Below are 24553 nucleotides of genomic sequence, written 5' to 3' on the forward strand. Positions count from 1 at the left end.
TTGTGGTGGTTTGTGTTTTTGCTTTGTTGTTGATGTGTTGGTTTTTGCTTGTTTGTTTGTTTTTTGTTCTGTGAATGGCAGCACCATTCTTGTGCTTCCCCAGGTGAAGAAGCCATCAGATGAGAAGCTGGAGGAGTTCTGGATTGACTTCAACATGGGCAGTCAGAGCGTGACTTTCTATGTGGACAGTAACGAGGTAAGAGCAAAGCCCAGGTGGCCTTGGGTTAGATATCTAATGCTGCAGAGACTCGCTCAGCCCTTTCTGATGCGGTGACTTTGGTTTTCAAAGGGTGCTCTTTGGGACTCGGTGCGGCTGTCGAAAGATGCGGTCAGCAGTTACAGCCTGAAGGGTAAGGTTTTCCAACCAATGTTATCCTTTGTTTGACTGTGGGTCCACAAGAGTCAACCTAAAAATCTCACTGTCGCTGCAGAGAATTGTCATGTCTCCCCTTTTGTGCACTTTGGTCACCTTGCACCAGCTCTGCTTGTTTGACTGTCTGTGGGCCCATTTAGCACAATAACCTTCCCTTCCTGCCCAAGCAGAACATGTTGAGGGGTCATTTATAAATGTGCCAGGAAACATCATAATCATCTATGCCCAATGAGAAAGAAATGAGTGAACAGAGTAGTTGGAAATGCATGGGCAAGATGCAAAAGAGACTTAAAAAAAAAAAAAAAAAAAAAAAGCAACACTTATTTCAGTGTTTTGGGAGTGACAGACTAAATGTCTTTCTCTAAAACAGCTTTTTTCTTTTTTTTTTTTTTTTTTTTTTAAATGCAGAAGATGATGGAGAAAAGATTGTTAAAATTTATATGAAAATTCCTGCTGCTTTTAACAAAACAGAAGCAACAAAAATCAAAATAACTTTCAGTGCTGAGTTTGAAATCTTAAGTATACTTAAAAAAGTCCTGGGAGATGAAAAAATGATGGTAAGTTCTTAGTATGAGGTTGTTTTTGTTGTTGGCTTGTTTCTGTTGGAGTGTTTTTCTTTTTTTTTTTTTGTGTGTGTTTTTTTTTTTTTTCCCTAAACTATATTGTACTTAATATACACTTTGCAAAAACATTCAGTGGTGTGTGTTTTGTTTGTTAAGTGTCTGTTTATTATGCATCTGTCTTCCCCTTGAGGATTTGTGAGTCTCTGTATAGGTGTTCTTAGCTTTGGCCTGAAAGAGAGATTAGAGACTTGAGGAAATAAGTTTCAAGGGACTCTGATTTATGGTTTAGAAGCTGGGAAGTTAAACTGGTTTGTTAAAAAATTCAATGTGATATGGTTTTGCTGGGTCTGTGAAGTAGGGAATAAAGCCTATGGTATGTAACTGCGTAACTTGGAGTATAAACAGGCTCTTACGCTAGCTCAAAGTGTTACATTGTGCAGGATGAGCTAATTGTGACGTGAGAACGTGGACAAAAGAAAAGGGATGCTGCAAGACACAAATCTTAGATTGACTTTGTAGATAGTATTTCTAGATTAAAAGTAGAGTACTTTTAAAACTTCCAGGTTTTTATAAGCTAATATAAAGACATGGGGATGTGTGTGTGGTGTTTAGTTATAGGGTTTTTGTTTGTTTTGTTTCTTTGTGTTTTTTTTTTTTTTTTGTAAATAAATGTTAATATGGTTATTTTTTTTTATACTTCTGATACAGTTTGCAGAAAACCTTACATGACAGTAAATAGCCATAGTGTAGTGTCTGTCATTTATCCTTGTAGGAGCTGAGACATTTCCAAATGGTCAACTCAACTAGCATCCGATGATTTGTTAGTGATTTGTTGCTGGTGATTAACAACTGTTAGTTTTATTATTAAGTACCTGGCTTTACTAGATAAGGTTTTTTAAGGTCACTTTCACCTAAGATTAATTCACACCAGCAGATAAATGTGTCTGAAGAGGAGTCCATCCGTGCTGGGAAGCAAGCCAATCAGAATGAAGCAGGTGGGTTTTTTAATTATTATTTTATTTTATGAAATTTAAATTATTCCATTTTAAAATCATTGTGCATGGTTCCTGGTCTGGCTGTGCTGTGCAGGTGCCTGTGGGGGAGACTCCCCGCAGGAGGGGACAGTGGCATCTGTATCTGTGAAAGCATAGGTCCTCTGATGGACCAGTGTTTCCACTTTGGCACTTAATGTACTCACTCTCCTCTGCGCAGCACATGTGTGGTGGTGCACCCTCTACCAAGGTTTCCTGCAGGGAGGTGACTTTTCTTTCTTTCTGACAACATGATATACTCTTCTGTCAAGCAGCAATTGATAGGACGATAGGAAACGGCCTCAAGTTGTGCTGGGTAGGTTTAGATTGGCTATTAGGAAAAAATTCTTCATGGAAAGGGTTGTCAGACATTGAAACAGGCTGCCCAGGGAAGTGATTGAGCCACCATCCCTGGAGGTGTTTGAAAGACATATAGATGAGGATCTTAGGGATGTGGTTTAGTGCCAAAGTAAGGTTAATGGTTGGACTCAATGATCTTGATGGTCTCTTCCAACCTACGTGATTCTCTGTGATGGGGAATGGTGTGCTCTCGTCCCATTACCCCACACAGAGCGGATGATGTCCTGGAGATGCTGGTGGCTGTTGTACAAGTGCAGCTGGGGGAGCAGCAATGCTCCCCTGCAGTTCCTGCTTGTAGGGATAGATGAGGAGCAGCACAAGTCCTCTCTGCAGGAGGGGACCTGCTATCTTGTGCAGGGGTGTCATGGGTGCTGCCATAAATACCTGGTGCTACAGGGCTGTCTGTGTGCACCCCAACTACAAATATAGCTGTGTGCTTTATGGTAGAAAAGGCTCTCAGCTGGACCTGGAGTAGCCATTATTTCCTTCTTCTCACTGGGCTACAGCCAATGCTCTGTATTTTTTTGAGTTGGGCACATTGAATTTTCCATGATCAAATGGTGTCATTTCCCATGCAGCCAGTGAACATCTCCTGCAAGACATCTCCTTCTGGGATCATTGTGCTGGGTTTAATTTTGTTCCAAATACTATAGATGTCAAGGGAACACAAACCCTGAAGTACAGGTGTCACACTTGGGTGCCTGACACAAAGGAAAGTCCAAGTCCAGCATCTGCCCAAGGGGAAGAGAAAGTAGCTCCTTCCTTTCCTTCTACCCTGCTTTGGAGTTCTCCCCACCAAGGCTGTGACCCACATTTTGAGGAAAAGTTGTTTTCAGCACAAAAGCAAGAGGCATGCATGATCAAAATTGGTCTTTAACAGGAAATATTTCCTCAGTGCAATTTCAGTATCAAATGATTTGGGGGGTGGCTTTTTTTTTGTGTAGTGATCTTATATCTTTGAAGGCTAGGATATGTCCTTGCTGCAAAATTTGCTGTACTTCAGTTTTTAAAGTTATTATTTTTTGTGTGGATTATTGCTTTGTGTAGCTCCCTTAACAGATCTTTCCAGGTCTTCTAAGGCAATGGACTCACAGCTCTCTTTCTACTCTTACCACCCACCATCTCAGCAAATGAATCACAGGTTTGAAGTCCTTAGGTTAGGTAGCATTCTTTCTGGCTCTGTGTTAAAAGCAAATTTTTACTTTCCTCTTAGTTACTGTATGTTTCAGATTGCTCTAGGTGAATACCCAAAAGGGCTACTTTCAGCTCTAGATGTTTGAGACAGTAACTTCTTCGGTAGTCCTTCCCATTTCCTCCCAGTTACAGCCCAAAGGAGCTAAAATGAAAGTCCTCTAGATTCTGGAGGTGCAGGTGAGGGTGAAGCCCATTCATCAGTGTCTGCTGTTAAGCATACACAGAAGTACAAGATGGGCACTACTACATGGAGCAATCACAAGGAGTACGAAGGGCAGAAGGTAGTTCATCTGTAGTGAAACAGCTTTTTCAGTGGCTGGTAGAGATTCAGTGTAGGGAAACAGAAGTGGTGGAAGGTCCCGCTGCTCTGTTGCTTTAGCTGGAAACAAAGGCTTGTTTCATGTCTTCAGAGCTAAGAATCAAGGTAGTAAGAAGATGATAAACTTATACATCTTCTTGTAGTATGAGTGGCTTAGAAAGGGGTAGGCTCAAAATGCTGGTTTATTTAGAATTGCAGTGCTGCACTGGGTAATTTGGAGATGTTTGATATTTTTGTTCTATTAAACATGATCTTGAGATGGTTGCACCTATTATAATAAGTTGTACTGTTATGCTTTTATGCAAGTGTGTAAGAATGAAAAGGGAGGCGGGAGGGGTGTGTTTTCAGTTACTGCAATGACATTCTCACCCTATTGCTCTTCTGCAGTGATACCAGAGTCAACTGATCCACAGCGGGTGAAAGATCCTTCAAACTCTGAAAACACAGAGACTCTATCAGACAAGGCCTCTCAGCAGAGCCAGCAGTTAACAGGCACTGTAGCAGTAAGTGTTTGGTGTATGGTGAAACAGCTGTTGTGCCCCTTCCCCCCCACCCCCAACTCTAGTCTGCTTTTTTATATGTGTGGTTAAAACCTGTTTTCAAAGAAATCAAATTTGTACTCAGATCTGACAATGTTTTCAAACTTCGCCTTGTATCAGTGGGAAGTCAGCACGCATGCTTTCCTACAGAGCTTTGATTTTGAAAAAATTGAACTGAAAAAAATCTTAGTCCCTCTTAAAAAGGGATAGTGGGATGCTCTTAGTAAGAGAATCATACTATCATTTACAGGTAACCTAAAATTTCTTTGTGTGGCTGATGATGAACTCATCATCCAGCTGTTGCCATAGGCTAGCACTGAAAGCCTCTGTTTCTAAAAGAACCCTACTACTTTATTAGTCATATGCATGTTCTGTTCATGGTTTCATGTCTCTGAGCAGAAAATGGTTAACTCTGGTGTTACACTGAGCCAGCAGACTGATGTGGAAGATACTAACCAAGGCTCAGGTCAGGCATGGATCCCTTCAGTTCCTTAAGTCTGAACCAGTTAATTGTCACTCAAGTGACATGGTGAAGGCCCTGCTTTTGTAGGCCTTACAGCAAAAACAGATAAAGCGTTTCATAGTAGCTGCAGAGGGTGAAGCTGTAGTTTCCTTGCCTCCTTCAGCAAAAAAGTCCAAAACTCCATCTCCAAGGATGAAAGCTAAGCCTAGGTGAGTGTCTTGCAGACAAAAAGTTGCAAGGTGTTCTTTTTGTTATGTTTTCCCTCCCCTGGGGTTTTAATGCATGTGATTTTGAGGTTTATTCCATCAATTATTAAATTGAAAAAAAGATTCTGTTTTGCCACCTTGGCTAGCAAGGCTGGTTGCTCAGAGTTACAGCACTTTGGAGTTGAAAAACAGTGATGTTTGGTTACTGGCTTCACTGCTACACTGACATGACTTTTCTTCCTCATCATTGATTTAATCGAAATATAAGATGAATATACAGCTGTATGGCAAACATTTTAACTTCAGCTCTGTAGCTGGAGCTCACCAGATATGTAGCTACTCATAATGAGGACCATGACTTTTGTGAAAGATCATGTGAATTTGAGTTCATCTTGGCATTAGTAATATCTTTTTTCCAAAGCTTTGCAGCACAACATTTCTTATAATTAATGAGTTGGACTTCTGTAGAGCTACCAATTAGCTTTCTTCCATACAAGCTTTTTAAACCATGGGTTTGATGGTAATTGGTGCAAGTGTTTGTTTTTTTTTCTTCTTAGTACTTCACAAACTGATTATTTGGGCTTTAAATGAACAGCCCCTCAGCACTGTATTCCCCTCATGTGTCGTCTTGTCCCCAGTGAGAAGCCACTAGAAGAACAACCCATGGAGGAGTCAATGCCAAAGGTATGTTTGCTTTGGGGCCCACCTGAGTGAAAAGACATGGGACAGGGAAGAGATACTCTGGTGGAGTTGCAGAAGAAAACTAGGATGGGTTGACCCACTCCCACCCTTGAGTGGCGTCCTGAGCCCATGGTAGCATGGTGCCATTTAGCACCAGGAGCAAGCTGCAGAGGCAACCGCTGCCAACCTTGTTCTAACGTGGCCCAACCAAGTAATTCAAGCTCAGCTGAATTGGTTCAGCATATATACCCCCTGGAAGCAGTGTGCTGTGCTTGGGTCCAGGAGCATGGTCTGTGGGCAACCAGCCTGGCCCTGCGTGGGACAAACTTGCGTGTCACAAGGCTTATGCACCGTCTGCAAGTGCAGTGGAGCAGTGGTTTGTTTCTGGAAGGGAAGCAAATCTTGGAAGTCTACAGACAGGTTTATACAGTTTTGTATCTGAACTCTAATGATCTTCTCACATTAGATCTCTCTCTGTACTCCTGGCATAGGTGTTTGCAGCCTGGGTAAACTAGCAAGTAACAGAGACCCATCTGTAGTTATGTTTCTTATGCAACTTGAACCCTTGGAAATTTCTATTGATATGTCCAGGTTTACATTTCCAGGTACTAGGTTTAAATAGATTTTTTTGTTAAATTAGTTTTTAACTGACAGTTCGAAGGTTTTGTGACACTTGCTCACTGCACAATGAACTCAAAGCTTTTAAACTGCTTCCTTCTGTATCCTCACCCCTTTTCGCTACCCAGTTTCAGCTCTAGGACTCTCATACTTGGATCTGGCAGGAAACAGTTGCAGCTGGATAGTTGTTGTGATAGGAGAAACAAAGTTTCCTGGCACTCCTTGTTTCTGCTTTTAGCAGCATCTAGGATAAGAACATGACTTGTTATATCATGGTTTTAGATCCTGCAACTCTCTTCTTTAAAGAAGGATGCTACCCGGGTAACAAGAAAGAGAAGAACAAGTCTGGCCAAGCAGAAGACTGAAGGCAGGTATGACACACAACCCCTGTGCCCATGCAGGGTCTGGTGTACCAGGTGGTTTTAGACCATTTCTAGCACTAATTGGGGGAGGGTAGTGCCCACAGTGTGGGCTGTCTGAACAGAACAGACAGCAAAACAAGCAGGAGGCTATGAAGAGTCATAACTTGTCTCACTGGGAACCTTTGGGTCCCCAAAGCAATAAAGACTTCAGAAACTAACTCTAGTCTGCCAAAATGCCCTCACCTCTGTGTTATTGTCACATTGGCTTTTCCATTTTTCCTCACCCAACCATAATCCTTGCATCCTCCAGTGAGTTAACTGATGAGTGGCAGCTTCATTCATAAATACCTAAGCTTTTTCTGATATTGTCCCAGTTTTTCAGAACCTCATGCTCTAGAGTTTCAGGAGGGGCTCTTTCTGAGTTTGTCCCTCTCCCTTACCCTTATATATCCGCCTGCTCATGTTTGAAGCCAGTGACACTGTAGACAGAAGCACTTGAGGGTTTTATGAGCCAAATGCAGCCTGTGGCACTACAAGTCTGTCTTGTTGTGCCTTCCTCTTGTGTTCTCTGCCAAGTGTTGTGGGCAAGTCAATGTCTGCTGCTGGGCAGGAGAGTAAATGACCTGTATGCCAGGGTTCCTGCTGCAGTTCTGGCTGTTTCAGGGCTGCTTTGGGTGTCCTGCTTCAGTCTACTGACTCTTAGCTTAAAAAAACCCCAAATGCTTGGATAACTTTTTTTTTTTTTTTTTCTTTATTGCTTGTAGATAAGAATAGGAAAAATTGATGCAAAACTTAATCACTACAGGTTTTGGGTTTTAAGATCAAATAACTTGATGCAGCAAATACTGGTGGTAAAACAGGAGTAGAGCTTTTGAAGATTGAGATGCAGACGGTCTTAATTCAGTCGTTCTGCTCCCTCTAGTGTCTCACGTGAAAATGAGCATTTCTTTACTTCAGGAAGCTTTAACGAGAAGAGCTCAGTTCTTCAGTCTTCCTATTCTTTAACTAGTAAGAAGGGGAGGCTGTAATGTATATTGAGCAATAATTATAGGATTTTTTTAAATAGCTACAATTTGGAGAAAGAATTAGAGGCACAGTAATTAACATTTAAAATTATTAAATGTTGAAAGAGATGAAAACAAAATCTAGATGCATACAGAGAAGTGATTGGAGAACAAACATTAAATGTTTGAATTTTCAGAAGGAGATTAAATTGATTGTTTCTTTTTTTTCCTTCTTCAGTGCTTCTGGAATCATCTTTTCATTCATGATTTTTTCCTACCACATGCTATTATTGGCCATGTGGGAACAAAATGTCCACTACATAAACAGGGATAAGCTAGCTTGTTTGTATGTCTTGACTATTTCTCTGAAAATTAAAAAATTACAATTGGAAGAGTGAGAACCAAGACAGACAATAATATAACAGAGATTAAATAGGAAAGGAACAAGTTTATTTTTGTATGTATGTGGTTTGTTTGTTTGTTTTTAACTGAGAAAACAAAATTTTTAGGCATAAAAGTATTTGAGTGTTTACTGTATAATGGAGTTTGAGGTGGGGGTGGCAAGTAGGGAGGGACAGAAACCATGTTATTCCCCTGTATTCTTAGTGTAGTTCTATAGGGTGATGCTTAATGATTTTATGTCACTGCCACATAAATATTGTCTTGCAGGAAGGGAATCTATGACTTTGAAAACTCAGACTCTGCAAGTCATGAAAAGGTAAAGTTGAGATAGTAGCTGTTAGGACCTGCATTATGGTCCCAGCTCAGCAGTTAAAGAAAAGTAGTAATTTGAAGTGGTGGATATCTCTTCCTGCAGAAACAGCTGTTATAGCAAAACAGGCAACTGGGAATCTGGGGTTTCTGTGGTTCTGTAAGGTGTTATACAAGGAAATATTTTTTAGAAGCAGGGAGAGTGCTCATCACTTCTTGAATCTTGTGGTGTGTATTGTATAATAAAACCAACTGCAATAGGAATTTGAGCTGTTGCTGGAGTGAGGCTGTGGAATATCTTTGCGATTGAAGCCCAACCTCTGTTTGCATTTTACTGAATATTTAAAGGAGATTGCTGAGCATCCTTCACTTTGTACAGAAGAGATTGAAATTGATTTTGGGCCACACTTGGCATGTTGGGAATCCCTAGTCAAAGCCAGTCCTCACAAAACTTTAACTAGAAATTCTGCTTGACTTATATTTGCAGACTGTTAGAAAAAAAATGAATAAAAATGAGTTGCTCTGCCTACTTTGAAATTTTGACCAGTGCAGGTTTCCCCTGGAAACTGAAAAACTTGCTCCTGATGGTTTCCATCGAGGTGACTCCATTGTACAAACACTTTGGCTTTCAGCCTCTTCCCCGGTGCGGGTGCTGTTACTATAATTCAGAGGTGATGGATGCTGAATGGGACATCTCAAATTTCTGCTCTAAACTGGACACCGTTCAATCCCTGCTACTGCCACTGGGTGTCAGCATAAAACCCTACTTCATGATACCTTACCCAGCGTCGTAGCAGCCCTGTCCAAAGGCTGTCCAAGTACTTTTTGCTATGCTTACATCCTCCTACTTCTGGTGATGTCATTGCTTAAAACGATGGGTTTTTATGATGTTATTGCTTAAAATGAGCATTATTCATAAAGCAGGGAAAAGGGAATGTATATCTTTTTAAGACGACAAATGCTTGTCTATTATAATTTAGGACACTGTTTCAATCAAAAAATCCCACCCCACTAAAAATTTGAGTTTCCATGCTGTACTTGTACTTCATTCCTTCTCTAGCTCTTCTGAATTCTGATACATTTTAATTTTGTAGATTATTTTATGGGGACCTGCTTCTCTTTTAGGTTGCTGAAGCCAAAGCAAAGATTCTTGGCCAGAAAGCCTCCTCACAAAAGCAGAGGTACAGGACTATACACTCACCATTTATGAACCTCTCCCTCTGTGAAGGAAGAGTTCTTTGCCTTATTTAAGCCAAAAGGCCGTGTGATGTTTCCAATAAAATACAGGGTGTTTTGAAAAGATGGACCCAACATGTTATAATTACACAAAAATGTACAAATGGTTTAATGAGTTATCAAGTTTTAGTAACCTTTTAATGAATGTGCTATGTTCCCTCCACCTGCTGTATGGCCTGTAAGAGTTTCATTCATAGGCAGTTTGTGCTTGCAAAGATATAGTGATTTCAAATTGGGTCCATCTTTTTGAAGTACCCTGCAATTCCTTGCTTAGTTGCCGCAGGATCTGTGGCAGTTAGCAATACCAATATTTAAACAGTACCTGAGAATATGAAAGTTACCAGAGAGAATAATGACTCCTATCCACTTTAACTCTTAAACATCCCACTTCTCTGATAATATGCTTAAATTACTGATTTAATTTTTGAGAATTCTTGAAGCCTCTGCCTTGCTTTGACCACCTACAGTTACAGCAAGCTGCCAGGGACTTGCCACCTCTAGGCACGTAGCCTACTTTTTTATTTTAAAAGGTGCTAATTTCCAGATATTCCTGGATGGCTACTTTCAGAAAACAACCAAAGAAGAAAGACTTGACTACTGACTGTTGATTAATGGTTTAGTCCTCCTCCTGATCTCTTAAGGAGCCCCTCCACCATTGCTATTTGGCTGTGCCCCTTCTGCACTACTGCGATGTCCTATCGGAGTTTCTGTGACTTTAACTCGGTCTTTATGGGTTCCTTGGCAGGAATTATGAAACAAGAAACAGGAATGAGGAATCAAGCAAGCTTGAGCAAAGGCAGGTAGGTCGTCTGTGCTTTTTCATCCCTAGAGCCTTTGATTGCTGTGTGTACCCACCTGTATGAATCAGTTACACCCTTAAAAGGCTGAAGTTTAAGTCTTACCCAGTGTGGAGGTGGAGGAATGTGAGCCTTGTACCCTCCAAATAGTCTGCTTGTTGCCACTGAAAGCAGTGCCAAGGGTGCGCCAGGACTGCCAGAGCAGCGAGTGAATGTCTCTGTTCACTTTTTCTGGCTGTGCTCTTGGCTGCAGCTCAGGCATGTGGAGGCTTTCCTCCTCATGAGAGCTCTTTTATCTGGACACAGAAGGGAGGGGGAGATGAGGATGGAGGATGCTGCAAGACCCGTGTTGGCAAAAGGCAAGCATCTGCTTCTCAGGGGTTTTTATACTGCTTGTTTGACAGTTAACTGTTGCTGTTTTGGCAGATTTCACAGCTCAAAATACTTTGGGTATTGCACTGTGGGGTGGAAGAAATGGAATAATTTGGTGGTGAATGAAGGGGAATGGCTGGCGGGCTTCTGAGTGGACACAGGGAGCTGACTGAGCAGGACTCACTCTTAATAGTGTCTTTAGTCCAGTTACAGGAAGCATCTTTTCTCTGAAAGCAACAATGAAAATACAAGCACTGGTCAGAGTGAAAAAAGCTGGATCCTTGATGCTCGGAAACAGCCATTGCCAAAATCCCTTGACTATACCCGAAAAAGACCCAGGGTGAGAAGCAGATTAAAAGGTAAGCTTGATCCCCTGTTGATGCTTAGCTATCATGACATACTGCACTGCAGATAAGGAAGTGGCTGATGATGGTTTGAGAAGGAGGATTTGGCTGAGTCCTAATCTGAGTGGGAGCGGCCAATCTCAAGGCCGGCAGTGAGGGGTGCCCCGTGGAGGAGGTGGATCACAGATCCTCGCGCTTGGAAGAAAAAAAAAGTCTCTTGTCCCCTTCCCTCTAGTGAATGTACTGAGGTTCAAATGTCCAGGTGGAAATTGGGCACCTAAATATCTGTGTGGGTGCAGCCCTCTGTGTAGTGTGGCTGAAGGTCCCATGGGTGCTGAGCTGGTGGCTGCATTGGTGCTCTTGAACACAAGATGAGGAAGATCTCTTTGGAACTGCTATACTTTCCCTGTGGAACTTTCCGCTCCTCATCTCTCCAGAAATGCCATTGACTTGAGGAATAAACCTTGAAAAACCACAGTTTGCAGACCACGGTACTTTTTATATGCTGATCAGCCAGTTATCCTCAGAGTGATTTACAAAATCAGATGTGATGATCTCTGATACCATTCTTTGCTCATGCCTGACCAACAGCAAAGCTCCCCTGTGGTCATGGTCCATGGCTGTGTTGGCTGCTGGGATCTCCAAATTCAAACTAGATTGTTCTGAAAGGGTTGAGATCTGTCTGTTTCCCTCATAGAGGATGAGTCTTGCTTAGTTAGCTGTCGATTTCTGTAGTGATGAAAAAGCAAAAGAAAGTTGAGGGAGAAATCATACTTTATACTCTGTTTCCATGGGAGGAAGAGTTCTCACTCCAGTGCCAGCCTGTGCATGCCAGCTGGGGCCTGGGGACCACTGGACAAGCTGCTGAGCCTGCCTCTTTTTTGGCAACTGCTCTGGATGCAGGAAGTTGTGTACCCTTGCATCATTTAGAAGCTTTGTTAGAAAGGGATTTTGAAGCTTAATGCAAGTGTTGTGAGGTTTTCTCTTGTAAATGCCTAGAAAAACAAACTGTAAACCAAGTTAGCCATGATGCAAACCTTAAATGGATAAGGCACACAGTCATGTTGTCAGTAATGAGTTAAGCTTTTCTCTTTGCAGTGCTTCCAATGTCTTCCGCAAGTAGTGGCAGTGATGACCAGATGAAGAAGGTAAGGAGCTGTCATACTTGGGTGCCTCAGGTTTAAAAACATTTTATGTGCAAAGCATGTACAAATTAGTGCAAATTAAATAAACTGGTATCTTTCTTATTAAATGTTCTGATGGACTAATTTGTCTACTAAGTGTTGCTGAAACTGTGTTGGTCTACTGGAGGCTGGGGAAACAAGGAGATATTAGGAAAGCGTGAAACTTCACAGAAACAACAGCGCATGAGGCCTAAACAAGTTATTCTAAAACTATAATATTTACCTGCGATAGATGGAAAATTGGGTAGGAATTGGTGTGCTTGCTGGAGCACCTGCCTTGGCTGATGCAGATGTCTCTCCAACAGGAACAAATTTGGCTTTGGGACCATACCAAGAGCTAGAGCTGCCTATTCAAATACCTGCAGAAATCCCAGCTGGGTCCTACCAGGCTGTGTCCCCACACTGTCCTCTGACCTGTCCTTCTAGATGGCGCCTTGAAAAAGCTCATGTTCTCCTTTTTATTTTGCTGGCAATTTTCAGGGTTTTTATTCCAATTCTATGCTGATGCTGAGTTGTAGTTCATGGATTGTCCTCCACTTTCAGATGTAGTTCTGTGAGAACTAACTATGGATTATACTGATGGGTGAATTAGTGGACCAGGCATACATGGAGCAAAATAAAACACAATTCAGTAATGCCAGATTTTTCTAGTGCCCAGTCATTATATACTGTATATCAAACATTTTGGAAAGATCCCCACATAAATACAGAACTTTTGGGTGAGAAAAATTCCACAACTGGTACCTGTATTAAAAACTTTTGTTTTCTCCTGGAAACCTTTTGTTTTTTTCTCTTGATTTAAAGTGCTTTGATTTTGCTTATAAAAAGCTTCATCCACTATATGACCCTAATGGCTAAAGGGAGAACTTATGCATGCATTGAACTTCAGGGCACAGATCTCCTTCCATGTTGGAGGAAGTTATCAGTATTTTAGGCATATTTCAAGTGTATCTCTGCTCTTAGTGTGTTTAAAAACCAAACCAAACTAACAAAACCCTCCCCCCAAACAAACGACTCAAAACCCCACTTCTGTGTAGTAATCTTTAAATAAAATGCATACTTAGACTTGGTTTTGTTTTATCAGAGAGCATCAAGACGAAAAGCTCAAAAGGAGGAGATGCCAGGGAAAAAAAGCACATCCAGCTCCAAGGGAGACGATTTGCCTACAGTGAATCTTGCTGGTATTTATTTTTTTCTTTTTCATTGCATTAGAGAAGTTGTTTTGATGTGTGTGAATGTGTGGGTTTGGGTGTTTGGTGGTGGCTGGTTTGGGTGTGTGTGGTAGTTTGTTTTGTTTGTTGTTGTTGGGGTTTTTTTGTTTTGTTTTTTCATTCATGTTTTCTTCATAAGCCTTCTTCCTCATGATGTTTCTTGTAATGGCTAGGAGGACTGGATATTGTTTGTAGAGAATGTCTCTTGAGCAGGGAGAACTTTAGCTCTGGCTAATGGGGGGTGAAGGAATGAACTTAACTGGCAACCAGAAGTAAAACAACCTTTGGACTGAGTTTGAGCCACTGTATTTTCCTTGTGTGTAGCAATAAAGGAAAGGGTGGTGCTGGTGTTTTTGTTGGTTTTTTGGTTTGTTTTGCGTGTTGTGTTTTTTTTTTTTTTCCCTACATATGTCATTAAATTGAGGTTTCTAGTCAATACAGGATTCTACCTCTATTGCCTGTGTCGCTTGACTGATCTCTCATGCAGATGAAGCACCCTCAGAGATCGAAGGAAGTCCACTATTACTTGATGTGCCTGACAAGAACTCTTCCAGTGATGTGGAGGCCACGCAGGTGCAGTATACAGCCTTAGAGTCTGTTGTCAGGCTGCTTCTCATCTAAAACCAGTGCATTGTTTGGCTTTGCTTCCTGTAACTTGACATGTCCTTGACAACTTGTCTACAGTGCAGGGTGGGTACCTTCTTACTTTGTTGTTCTTCTCTCCTTAGAAGTTTCTTGATGCATCTGGCAAATCGTCAAGAGAAGAAGAAAGTTCTAAGCGTAAGGACTCAGGTTTGTTAGTCTTGATAACATGGAAGAGTTGTTTGAAAAGTAGAAAGGGGTGTTGACAGAGTTGTCATGATCTTTCAAGGACAAGTAGACACCATACTTTTTGATATTTGAAGGATACTTTTTTTGCGTAAGGAATACCTTCAGTTTCTCTGTTTTCTATATCGTGACAGGCTATGGCAAGATGCTTTTATATACATTCCTGAATTCATCACTAACTTGTAGATCCTGTCCTTAGTCATGGGAGAACTATTAGCACAACTATTCAGACCTGGGGATTTACAAACTAGTGACCCAAGAAAAAAAAATGAGCATAAACGGATTGTGACCTTGGGCTGGAAAAGAGAAGGGGAAGAAGCTGGGGAAGAGTTTTCTTTCTGGTTAGAATAGTGGGGTAAGAAATGAAGTTGTCTTTAAGATGGAGATAAATGGCTTTTCAGTTACCTGCATAGCACTAGGCAGTCTATTTGCCTGCTTTTGTGAGGGAAGAAGCTTACTGGGGAAGTCTTGTTCTGTCCTATAATTGTGATGCTAGGCCCTAAAATAAAGTTGCCTGCTTTCATACAGAACTCTAGTGGTGGCTCTTGTTTGAGTAGCTGGTAGGTGTTCCTATGTACCTCATGCAAAAGAGTGGGTCTGTTCTGAAATATCTGTTCTCTTTCTAGATATATTAAGCGGCACTATCATAAAAAAGCCTAAATTGTCCAGCTGGGAAACAAGTAATCTGTCCTCTGACATTTCCCTTAAACCAAGGAAAATATTTAATTCAGGAGAGAATGAAGAAGAGTTCCAACCAGGTGAAGTTGAATTGGCAATTAATGTGAAGTATTTAAATGCTTTCAGTATTTCTGTTTTGATGGAGGAAATCACTTTCATATGGAAACTTGAAGAGTATCTGTAGGGAGAATACCTTCTCTAAAATGTAGCAAAAGGCACATATTGTGGCACTCCCATTGGAGACCACTTATGTGGAGGTGTGAACAGGATATTTGGGTTCCCTAACCACAATCTGCTTGGGAAGTTGCTCAATAGTGCTTTCTAGTCTCTCTGAATGGTGATTGTCCAGAGCTATTAAAACAAAACCACAAAGGAAAAAAACCCAAACCAACCAAACAAAAAAACACTACAACCCCCCCAAACAAACAAAACCCCCAAACTAACAAAACCCCAAACAACCTGAAAAAAGTATGCAGGTAATGGACAAAGTAACTGCAAAGCACTGCTAACTCTGAACAGAAGGGTGTTAAGCCTTCCTTGCAACTAATAAGTAGAAAACAGGAAAAGAATAGCCTCATTTAGTTTGTTGTGGGCTTTTTTTGTTTGTTTTATTTGTTTTGTTTGTTGTTTTGGTGTGGTTTGGTTAGTTTCTGGTTGTTTTGTTGTTTTCCTTGTGCTGTGCTTTTGCCTCCTTATCTGTAAATGTGTCACTCGTCGTGTTTGGTTAGTATTGTGCTGCTTCTTCCATGCTGCTTTCTAACATGTCTTAATGCATTTTGGGACAGTTTCCCTCCTGCTTATGAGCTCAAGAAGAGCAAGAGTCAAATTCCAGCTCTCTAAGAAAAGTCATTGATGTGAATGATGAATCCTTCAGTAGCAGAAGCATTTACATTCCAGTAAGCCCTCCGGTACTGCACTAACTGGCATACACTCTCTCCTAGGTCAGGAAATGGGTGATAGTGTGGATAATGCATCTTTTTCCAAGATGCTAAATGAAGACTTCACTGATTCAGGGATGATTGCTGCATTTGAAAACTTTATCGGCCAACTAAAGAAATCGTTGTGGGTAATGTGTGTTCTCTGTGTGCACTGTGTGTGACATTTTCTCATAGTATATGAAATTCTTTTTATCACCAGGGTAGTGGTGTGAATATCCCATCTATATTTTGTGCCAAATAACAGGGTTTTTTGGCTGCAGCACCTCTTAGCCTGGAGCTCTTAGAAGTATTCTGCACAACTTGTATACTCCAAGAAGTGTTATGGGCGAGGCATAAACGAAGCTTTAATTAGTTTTTTCTTTTTTTTTTTTTCTTTTTTTTTTTTTTTTCTTTTGGTCTTATCTGTGTGTTGGAGCATCAGATTGGGTTAAGCTGCTTAAATACTTAGAGGGAAGGGAAGGGAAAGGTAACCCAGTGTACCTACATTGGAGCTGTGGCTTGTTGTCCTCATGGGCATGCATCAAAAATACCAAAACTCCCTTTTGGAACACAGAGCAGTTTCACTGTGATGTAAGACTATGCAACTTTTCCATTATGAAAACCAGAAATCAATACAGGCTGCACTTGTTGACTAGAACATGTTTAGACCCATAAGGACACACGTGTATCTTTGAGATTAATGATATGTGGGGGTGTTGGTTGCACAATTAGTAATATATGTATGTATTCTTGGTTCACTCAACTGTATAGACATGCTTGAGATGCGGTGCGAGCAACCAGCTGCTGCTGTTAATTTAGCTATAACAAGTAATGTGGCATTAAACCAAATTTAATATTAGAGGACAGTATCTGACCCGTCACAACATTTTGTATTTAAAAGCTTTGGAAAAAACAGACACGGCAGGGCAGATTTATACTGGATCACCACTTTTTATCATGCAAACCTGTGGTTTTTTTTTTTTTTTGGAGTTGGTGCTAGGTGTTCACACTAAACTTTTGGCACTAAATCCTTGAATCAAGGCTGTAGGTGGTTGCATTTACAAATCAGTTATGACTAAAATGTAGGCAGTTTGCATTAATGCTGATCTGAAATGGTACTAACAGAGACCTGTTTTTATGTGGTTGTGTGGTGGAGTATGGGTGAAACTCACTTCTTTGCTGGCTGGATAGCATAACCCTGATCTGAAGTCTCATGAGTTACATAGAGGTCTATTGGTGTAAATAGTCTGGTTGAACAGAATCAGTTCATATTTGCAGTATCTTGGCTACGTCTCTTCTCCCTTCAATTTAAATATGTCTTAGGATGGTTTACACTAAGCTGAACAGCAGCCCACAGAGGGATTTGCCTTCCAGGGAAACGTTTTGCAAACTAGACTTCTAGGTTTTGCCTTGGGCCATTTCCCATTCCTAATGGTACCTCCTGTGGTTAGTCCCGGTACAAAAGGATGGAGACCACAGCGCAGAACGCCCTGAGGGCTTCAGAGAAGAACGTGTCCACCCTGCTGAACCAGATACTCGAGAGCAGGTAAGCTGTCAGCTGCTGGCTGAAAACAGCTTCAGCTGGGTGTCAGTTTTGATATGAAAAGGAATACCTCTTTGTAAGCAAACCTGACAGTAAGCTACTGCACTTATTTTGGTGTGTAGGTCAAAATAGCTTGTGTATCTGTGTCTCTTCTGCTTTTCTGTAAGAAGAGTTTCAGAAGTGTAGCTCCTGTGATTTGTCCCACTTGTCCTGCAAGAGGAGAGTGGATAGATTAATTAATGAAAAGCAAGCAACCCTCTTGTTACACTTAGTAGCTTTGGTTTCTAAGTTTTTTTAAGAAAAAAGACAGACCCTGATTTACTTAATGAAGTGAGGGAGAAGAAAAGTAAGGGGTCTGTTATAGACTAATTTATGTAGATTGTTTCCATGTGCATGAAACAAATGTCAGCTATAGTGGACTTTACAGGAGCTCACCAGAAAGGGCTTTAAGGGGGTCATTTTGCTTTATGAGCTGTCAAATTTCTCAGATAGGAGCCAAATAAAAGACTCAAGTATAATAGTTACGGATTTGTTATAAGCAAAATATAAGCACAGCCTGAGATGTAAGTCTGTCAGATCTTCTCCATACACATTCAGTTTGCAGGATTTAGACCAAACATAGCATACTATGCCTTTAAAACACAAAATCCCTAGTATCAATAGAATATCTATGAGAAAAAATTGCTTGTCGTGGAGAGGTTTGTGTTCCAAAAACAAAACCAGGGCATGTTTGGGGGTGGAAGGTAAGAGTTGATGGTGGTGAGCTGCTGCCATGCTTTGATGTTATTAACTAAGTCACCTGGAGCCAACCAGACCTACAGGATAGTGGGGACAGAGCTGTGCCCAATCTGTTCTACCCTAGAAGGGTAGTTTCTAAAATCAGTATCAAATGATACCTTGGCATCCTACTGCTAGGGGAAAGGTAGCTAACCCAAGTGAATAATGTTGCTGGTTCAGGTTTAGAAATCACTGGCGTCTTGTGAGAACACTGTATGTGTATATAAAACCCATGATAGGAAAACCCATCAGAGGTTATTTTTGTTAAGATGCTGTCTTCAGCTTGGGAAATCTCTGCTGAAATCCCTGCAGGCTGGGAGACTGCACTGGGCAAGTATTGCTCTGGGAACCCTGTTCTATGCTCTGTCCTGGGCCTCCGTTATGGCCTGTTATTTGAGGCAGGCTATTTAGCTAAATTAATCTTCAGTTTGACGTGGTACAGCTATTCACATGCTCTGTGAGATACCAGAGACCAAAACTTTCCCATGTAGTCCAGCAAGGATGTTTGCTTCTGCCTAAAGGTAGGTTTGTTGCTGAAGGGGTTGTCATTAACCTTGTGCTGCTGCACCTTAAAATGTCAGACTTGTTTCTGTTCTCCGTTACTAGGCTCAGTAAGCTGGAGACCTTACAGAAGATTGTTGCTGAAGAGCTTGCAACTCTTGAGAAGGAAACCCAAATCTTGACAAACATGGAGAAGGATGCAGTGGTGTGTACGACTTCTTGTGTGCCAGCCCACAAGGTACCTCTTCCCAAGTAATGGGAGTTTTCTCTGGGGCTCTTTTTAGGACTTCTGGAACACACAGTTGTTCAAACTGAATTCATTCTGCAACCAGCAAAAGCAAAGGTATGAGTCTATCAGCTGTCCTGCATGCTCACAAGTCTTCTGATAGTTAAAGAGGGCACTAGCTGGGATGGTGGTATTCTTGCAGGTGTATTGGGAAATATTATGAACATCTGGCGTCTTCACTTGGTGTTCATTGATGGAGCTTTTGAAGGTTTTGAATTGGGACTAGAGTGCAGCGACGGGCTCTCTGCATGGGAAGTTGTGCAGGAGAGGCATATACCTCAAGATATGTGTACTGGGATCTGCAACAAGGTGCACCCTTCAGTCATGTCTGTATTAGGGTGTTAGAGGAGGTAGAAGGAGGTAACCATGTCCTAGATAAGAGCTAGTGTTGGTGCAAATGATGGGCAAAAAGCTGCAAAAAGGGGAATCCTCAGGTTCATTTTTATTGATAAATACCTCTGTTCAAGTTTTATCAGTGAGTACTACTGCTTCACGGATAAACTAGCCAAGCTCACTTTTCTTCCAGAATTCAGTCTGTTGATTCGGCCCTGGGTGAATCAGCAGAGAGTTTTGCCAACACTACCCAGAATACAACGGTACGTGTGGTATCCAAGCAGCTTTGTATGGGTGGTAGATTCCAAGCTGTGGCTTTGACTCAGAAGTGTTGGAAGTGAGAAAATAAAACTGAAGCCCTGGAAGGGGAAACATTTGGTTAGCCTATCTGTGGGGCTATTTTTTTTTTTTTTGTGGAAACCCTGGTCCTGATGCATGGAAAGCATCAAGAAAGCAGTGTTTGCCCTTCTAGGGACCAGGGAAAGTGGTCAAAAAGCACTCGCTTAATAGAGGAGGTAAGGACAAGGACCATCAGGTAGTGATGCTTCTCTTGGCTTTCATATCTTGGGGATTCCTTCATCCTGAGGCTTGTTTCTGTGTAGTTAGTGCAGTTCTCTTCTGTCACTTTGTCCAACTTGCCCTTGTAGCTATCTATTCGTGACATCCTGTGCCTAGGAGATCTACACCCTAACAACACCGTACATGCTTTCTCTCATCTGCTTTTTGGGTCTGGGAATATCTGGCCTTGATGCCTCCAAATTTGATTTCTAAAACCCAAATTTATTCATTTACCTTAGATCCCAGTTAAATATTCTGTTTAAGTTCTTAAACTCTTCAGAGTCTAATCACTAATGTATGCCCTCTTTAATTTGCAGGTTAAGCAGAATATTCTGTTATCTTTGATACACTGCTTAGTTTCTGTCTTGTCTATGCCATCATGTGTGCATGCCCATGTATATTTGCTACCGCTGCTGTTCCAGCTTTTGTGCACAGACCTCATGGCATTGGGGGTTTGGCATTCCCACAGTGAGACTGGAGGATTGCTGTGATGTGTGTTATGCCGTGTGTCTGCACTGCCTGGGGCTGAAGAAAGCTCCCTGGGTCAAAGGGACACCATGTCTGTAGTTGCTACGGAAGATTAGGCCTGGGATTTTAGAAAATATACTGAAAATCAAGGGCTTGTTTCCTCTTGTTGTCAAGTCTGGAATCCCAGGCCTTTCCCATACCACAGGTGCTCCCGATGAACGACATTTTTAAAGAGGGGCAGGGCTGAAGAAGGAGCAATCGTATCGTGGGAGCTGCTCATCCTGCAGCACCTTGTTCCAGGCTGGGTGTTTGAGAATTAAAAGCTGAGTCTTAACGTGCTTCTAGGGTCTTTAAAGCTCTATTTCTTAAGTGATATATGTTTGTATAAACTTTTGAAGTGTTTTTCATTACTTGTTGTGTTGTTTTTTTTTTTCCTTCTCTGCAGTATGAACCGCCAGTGAAGAAGGCAGTAGAAAACAATGTGTTCATTGTTCCTTCTGACTAGCAAACCCTTGTGCTCTCAAGATTTGAGCACATTAAGTGGCATAGAGAAGATGGTCCTGTGAAGGGTGTTAATCTATTTTAAATGAAAAGAAGAAAAAATGAAAGAAAATAACATTGTTATTAAGGCTTTTTTTTTTTTTTCCCTAAAAACTATACATGCTGGTGAGTGGTCCAGTTTTGACCCCTGTGTTTATAACATCAAGTTTTTCTGTAAACTTGTAAAATGGGTCCATTAAATATCAAAGAAATAGAAAATGAACTAAATATCACAATTTAGCCACCAAAGCTGATGCATATACTGGCTTTTTTTGGGTATTCTGCTTATACCTTTATCAAATGTAAAACCATTTAATGACTGATTCTAAGTAAAATATTGTTTGCATAGGATAAGTCTCCTCGTTTTTTCTCAAATTGGTGCACATCCAGAAATTGCTCTGGAGTCCTGTATACCCTGCATGGGGCATGTTAAGGGTAGCCTTTCTTGTGTGCATGCAGCAGTGTGGGAACTGCTGGCTTGAAACCAGAGCCACCTAATTCTGGATTGCAGAGGTGAAAGCACAAAGGCATCTACTGGATATTGGCCAGATGCTTGATGACAAACTGGAGACGGTGGAGGGCAAGAAACTTGGAACTTTGTGGAGAAAATGGCAAGTGAAGCTGGAGAAATTATTTTTACAAGCAGTGACAATTAGTTTTTAGGAGAGTTTAGAGTATGGTGTACAATGTTAGGTTTAGATAAAATAGTGTCAAAGGTCTCTTGAACAAGATAAACCATACTAGTTAGTATCATCCTCTGCTTTGACAGAGTTCCCTAAGTTACGGTTGCTCTTCACAAGCTGCCTTTAATGCTGCAGCAAACTTCACATACTCTAGTGCATCTTAATGAATTTGTGGGAACGTGGCACATTCCTAAGCTCTGGGTTTCTATCTACTGGTATTAATAAAACTGACCTCAGATTACTGTGTGGGCTGGAGTCAAGGGAATTGTTCCCTGCACACAACGTACCTTCATGATGAAAGCCCGCTTCTATCAGGGTTTGTTTCACCACTGAATGTCTTTGGGGAGCTGAAACTGCTCATTCTTAGGAAGACCATGCCAGGATCGTGCCAGCATAGAGAACAGTGAGAAGCTGCTCTTACAATCACTAAATTTTATGGAGTTTATGCTTATTCTGTTATCTTAAGTAGTCCTGACTAGAGCTGGCATGAGTTGAGGCTCCACCTTCACCCACATTAAGGGGCAGCTGGCTCTTTTTCTTCTTGTCTGGTTTAAAAGGAAAGACCTCTTCATCCCTGCCCTTCACAAAGCTCCACATCCACTAGCTTGCCCTTCCCTGTTCATAATGTGAAAGGCTGAAGCTGTGATTTCATATCCACTTAGTACTTTGAGGGCTGGCCCTGGTGATCTGGCTATGCTGCATCCTCCTGCTGCTCTTCAGGGTCTTTCCAGTTTCTGTTTGAATCCAGTCTCTCAAGTCACCAAGCCAAAGCGGCTGCATCTTTTGGAAGATGAGCTGTAACCTCTGTGAACAGCTTTGCTTGTGCCTGGTAAAGCTGTTCAGTCTTGCAGTCCAGTAACAGTTTTCAGCATGTCTTGTGTCGCACTACTGCGGTGTTACATTGTGATTGCATCAGCAGTGTCATTAACTAAAACAGGCTTTCAGTTACCTGCCTGAGTGACCTGGGCTTCCCTTCCTATTGCCTGTCTGTGGCAGGGCCAAAACAGAACACCATTTGGGGCTTTTATTCCCTCAGTAGTAACATGAAGTTCTGGGTGTAGGACTGTGGTGAAGGATTGAACAGCTTTGTTGCTTGTTGTCATAACTCAGAGTTCACGCTACTGAATGTAAGGGGATGCTTTGAGCGGTGTTTCTCCCTGTACCAGGGTGAACCTTTCAGTAGTTCCTGGCTAAATGCTGCATCCTATGGTTTTATTCCCCATGACCTGGCCAAACGTGATGGATGCAACCAGGGCTAAGACATAAGAAGTGAGAGGAGATTCCCACACTGTGGCTGCTCTTGTATATTGAATTCAGCAAAGCCACAGAAACCACACTGTTAACCTGTATCTTTGGGGCATATGTTGTCTCCTTTAGGGTGAATGTTACCTTGGCCAGTTTGGGCTTGCTTGTCTGCATCTGCAATAAGCTTGCTGCCCAAAAGGAAGGTTTGAAATAGAGACAGGGTGAAGTGTGATGGCTTGCTTGTTTAAGTTTTTTTTTTTTTTCTTAACTATAACATTCTGTGATTCTGTGATAATGGTTCATCTTTCACTTCTGAGATGTTTGATGGCTTTATTTCTCTGTGTTAGAGCCACTAAGTATTTAAGCTTTGTCAGCACAGTGCAGCAGATGTGCAGCGAGTTTTGTTTCACTACATTTCCCCACCCTTTGTGTGTGCTAGCAAGATGCTCTCTTTGCATCTCCTGTGACTGTAAATGATTTTGGGACTTTTTCCATCCCAGTGTATGATTTACAGAAACAAGACTGCACACTGTATCTCTTACTGTTGAATCCCCATGTAACCTGTCACTACGAAGCCTGGAAGGTGAGTATTGAGCTCTTCAGAGGGTTTGGATAAAAGATAATTCAGGATCTCTTATTTAAAAAAAAAATAATTAATAAATCACACTTTATGCACCTACACTTCACACAATCACAGAATGGTTAGGCTTGGAAGTGACCTTTGGAGATCATAGAGTCCAGCCCACCTGCTAGAGTGGTTCACCCAGAGCAGATTGCACAGGAATGTGTCCAGGTGGGTCTTGAATGTCTCCAGAGAAGGAGACTCCACAACCTCTCTGGGCAGCCTGTTCCAGTGCTCTGGCACCCTCAAAGTAAAGTAGTTTCTCCTTAAACTTAATAACTGTTAATAACAATTAATAACACTTAATAGTAACTGTTTTATTGGAATTGTCTGAGTTCTAAAAGACTATTTCTAGTGATAGGTATGGGATAGGAGAAAAAGTTGACATACAGCTTAGATGTCTTCTATGCCTGCACTTCTTTTTCTATCTCTTCATATAAAATGTTTTACCTAAAGCTCAGTGAGTTCTAGCTTGATAACCTGTGAACTGTCCAAGTTGGGAGGACATACTGGAAGTTTTAACCTTTCCTAATGGTCTTTCTATCTGTGGCCAGTAGCCGATGCGGTTGGAATGACCACATTTGGGGTCAGAACGACTTTTCCAGCCTATCTTATACTGTTTCCTGCACTGTTTAGTCAGTTTAGCGTGTTTGAGCTGAAATCCCCTGAAGGTCTTAAGTCCATTTGGCTTTTGCAGATGATGTATTGGCAGCGCAGCCCTGTAACTGGGTTATTCTAACATTTCCTTTTGGAAGGTAGGTAGTTGACCTTGGCAGGTTTCGCTTGCCTGCTGACTTACACTCTATAAAGTGTTATTTATTCAGCTATTTCTTTTATTTTTTCTCTTTCAGTGTGAATGGATAAAACCTGATTTTCAGCCTGTTGTTTTGAGCCAGAATGGCAAAGATTATGTGGGTCCTGAAGTGCAAAAATCATACATCAGTACCCAGAAAACGAAATGGGAAATACAAAGTGCAAGTTAAGGACAACCGCTTCATGCATTTTT

At 41.4% G+C, this 24553-nt stretch overlaps 1 protein-coding gene across 1 annotated transcript in view; it reads left to right on the forward strand.

Annotated features, from left to right (window-relative positions):
- Positions 1-20962, forward strand: part of SYCP2L (synaptonemal complex protein 2 like) — a gene marked incomplete at both ends in the record, with an annotated part of 28862 nt that extends 7900 nt beyond the window's left edge. The window contains 21 exons of the mRNA XM_082044582.1: positions 104-196; positions 290-350; positions 782-930; positions 1871-1931; positions 4228-4343; positions 4930-5051; positions 5687-5732; positions 6630-6718; positions 8383-8431; positions 9550-9605; positions 10406-10460; positions 11032-11188; positions 12272-12321; positions 14297-14360; positions 15023-15076; positions 16016-16140; positions 17443-17537; positions 18918-19017; positions 19097-19155; positions 19625-19694; positions 20903-20962. Of these exons, the coding sequence (XP_081900708.1) occupies positions 104-196; positions 290-350; positions 782-930; positions 1871-1931; positions 4228-4343; positions 4930-5051; positions 5687-5732; positions 6630-6718; positions 8383-8431; positions 9550-9605; positions 10406-10460; positions 11032-11188; positions 12272-12321; positions 14297-14360; positions 15023-15076; positions 16016-16140; positions 17443-17537; positions 18918-19017; positions 19097-19155; positions 19625-19694; positions 20903-20962 (1731 nt within the window). The remainder of the gene's footprint in view (positions 1-103; positions 197-289; positions 351-781; positions 931-1870; positions 1932-4227; positions 4344-4929; positions 5052-5686; positions 5733-6629; positions 6719-8382; positions 8432-9549; positions 9606-10405; positions 10461-11031; positions 11189-12271; positions 12322-14296; positions 14361-15022; positions 15077-16015; positions 16141-17442; positions 17538-18917; positions 19018-19096; positions 19156-19624; positions 19695-20902) is intronic.
- Between the last annotated feature and the right edge of the window lie 3591 nt (positions 20963-24553).

The sequence above is a fragment of the Streptopelia decaocto genome (assembly GCF_964273445.1).
Source record: "Streptopelia decaocto genome assembly, chromosome: 2".
NCBI lineage: Eukaryota > Metazoa > Chordata > Aves > Columbiformes > Columbidae > Streptopelia > Streptopelia decaocto.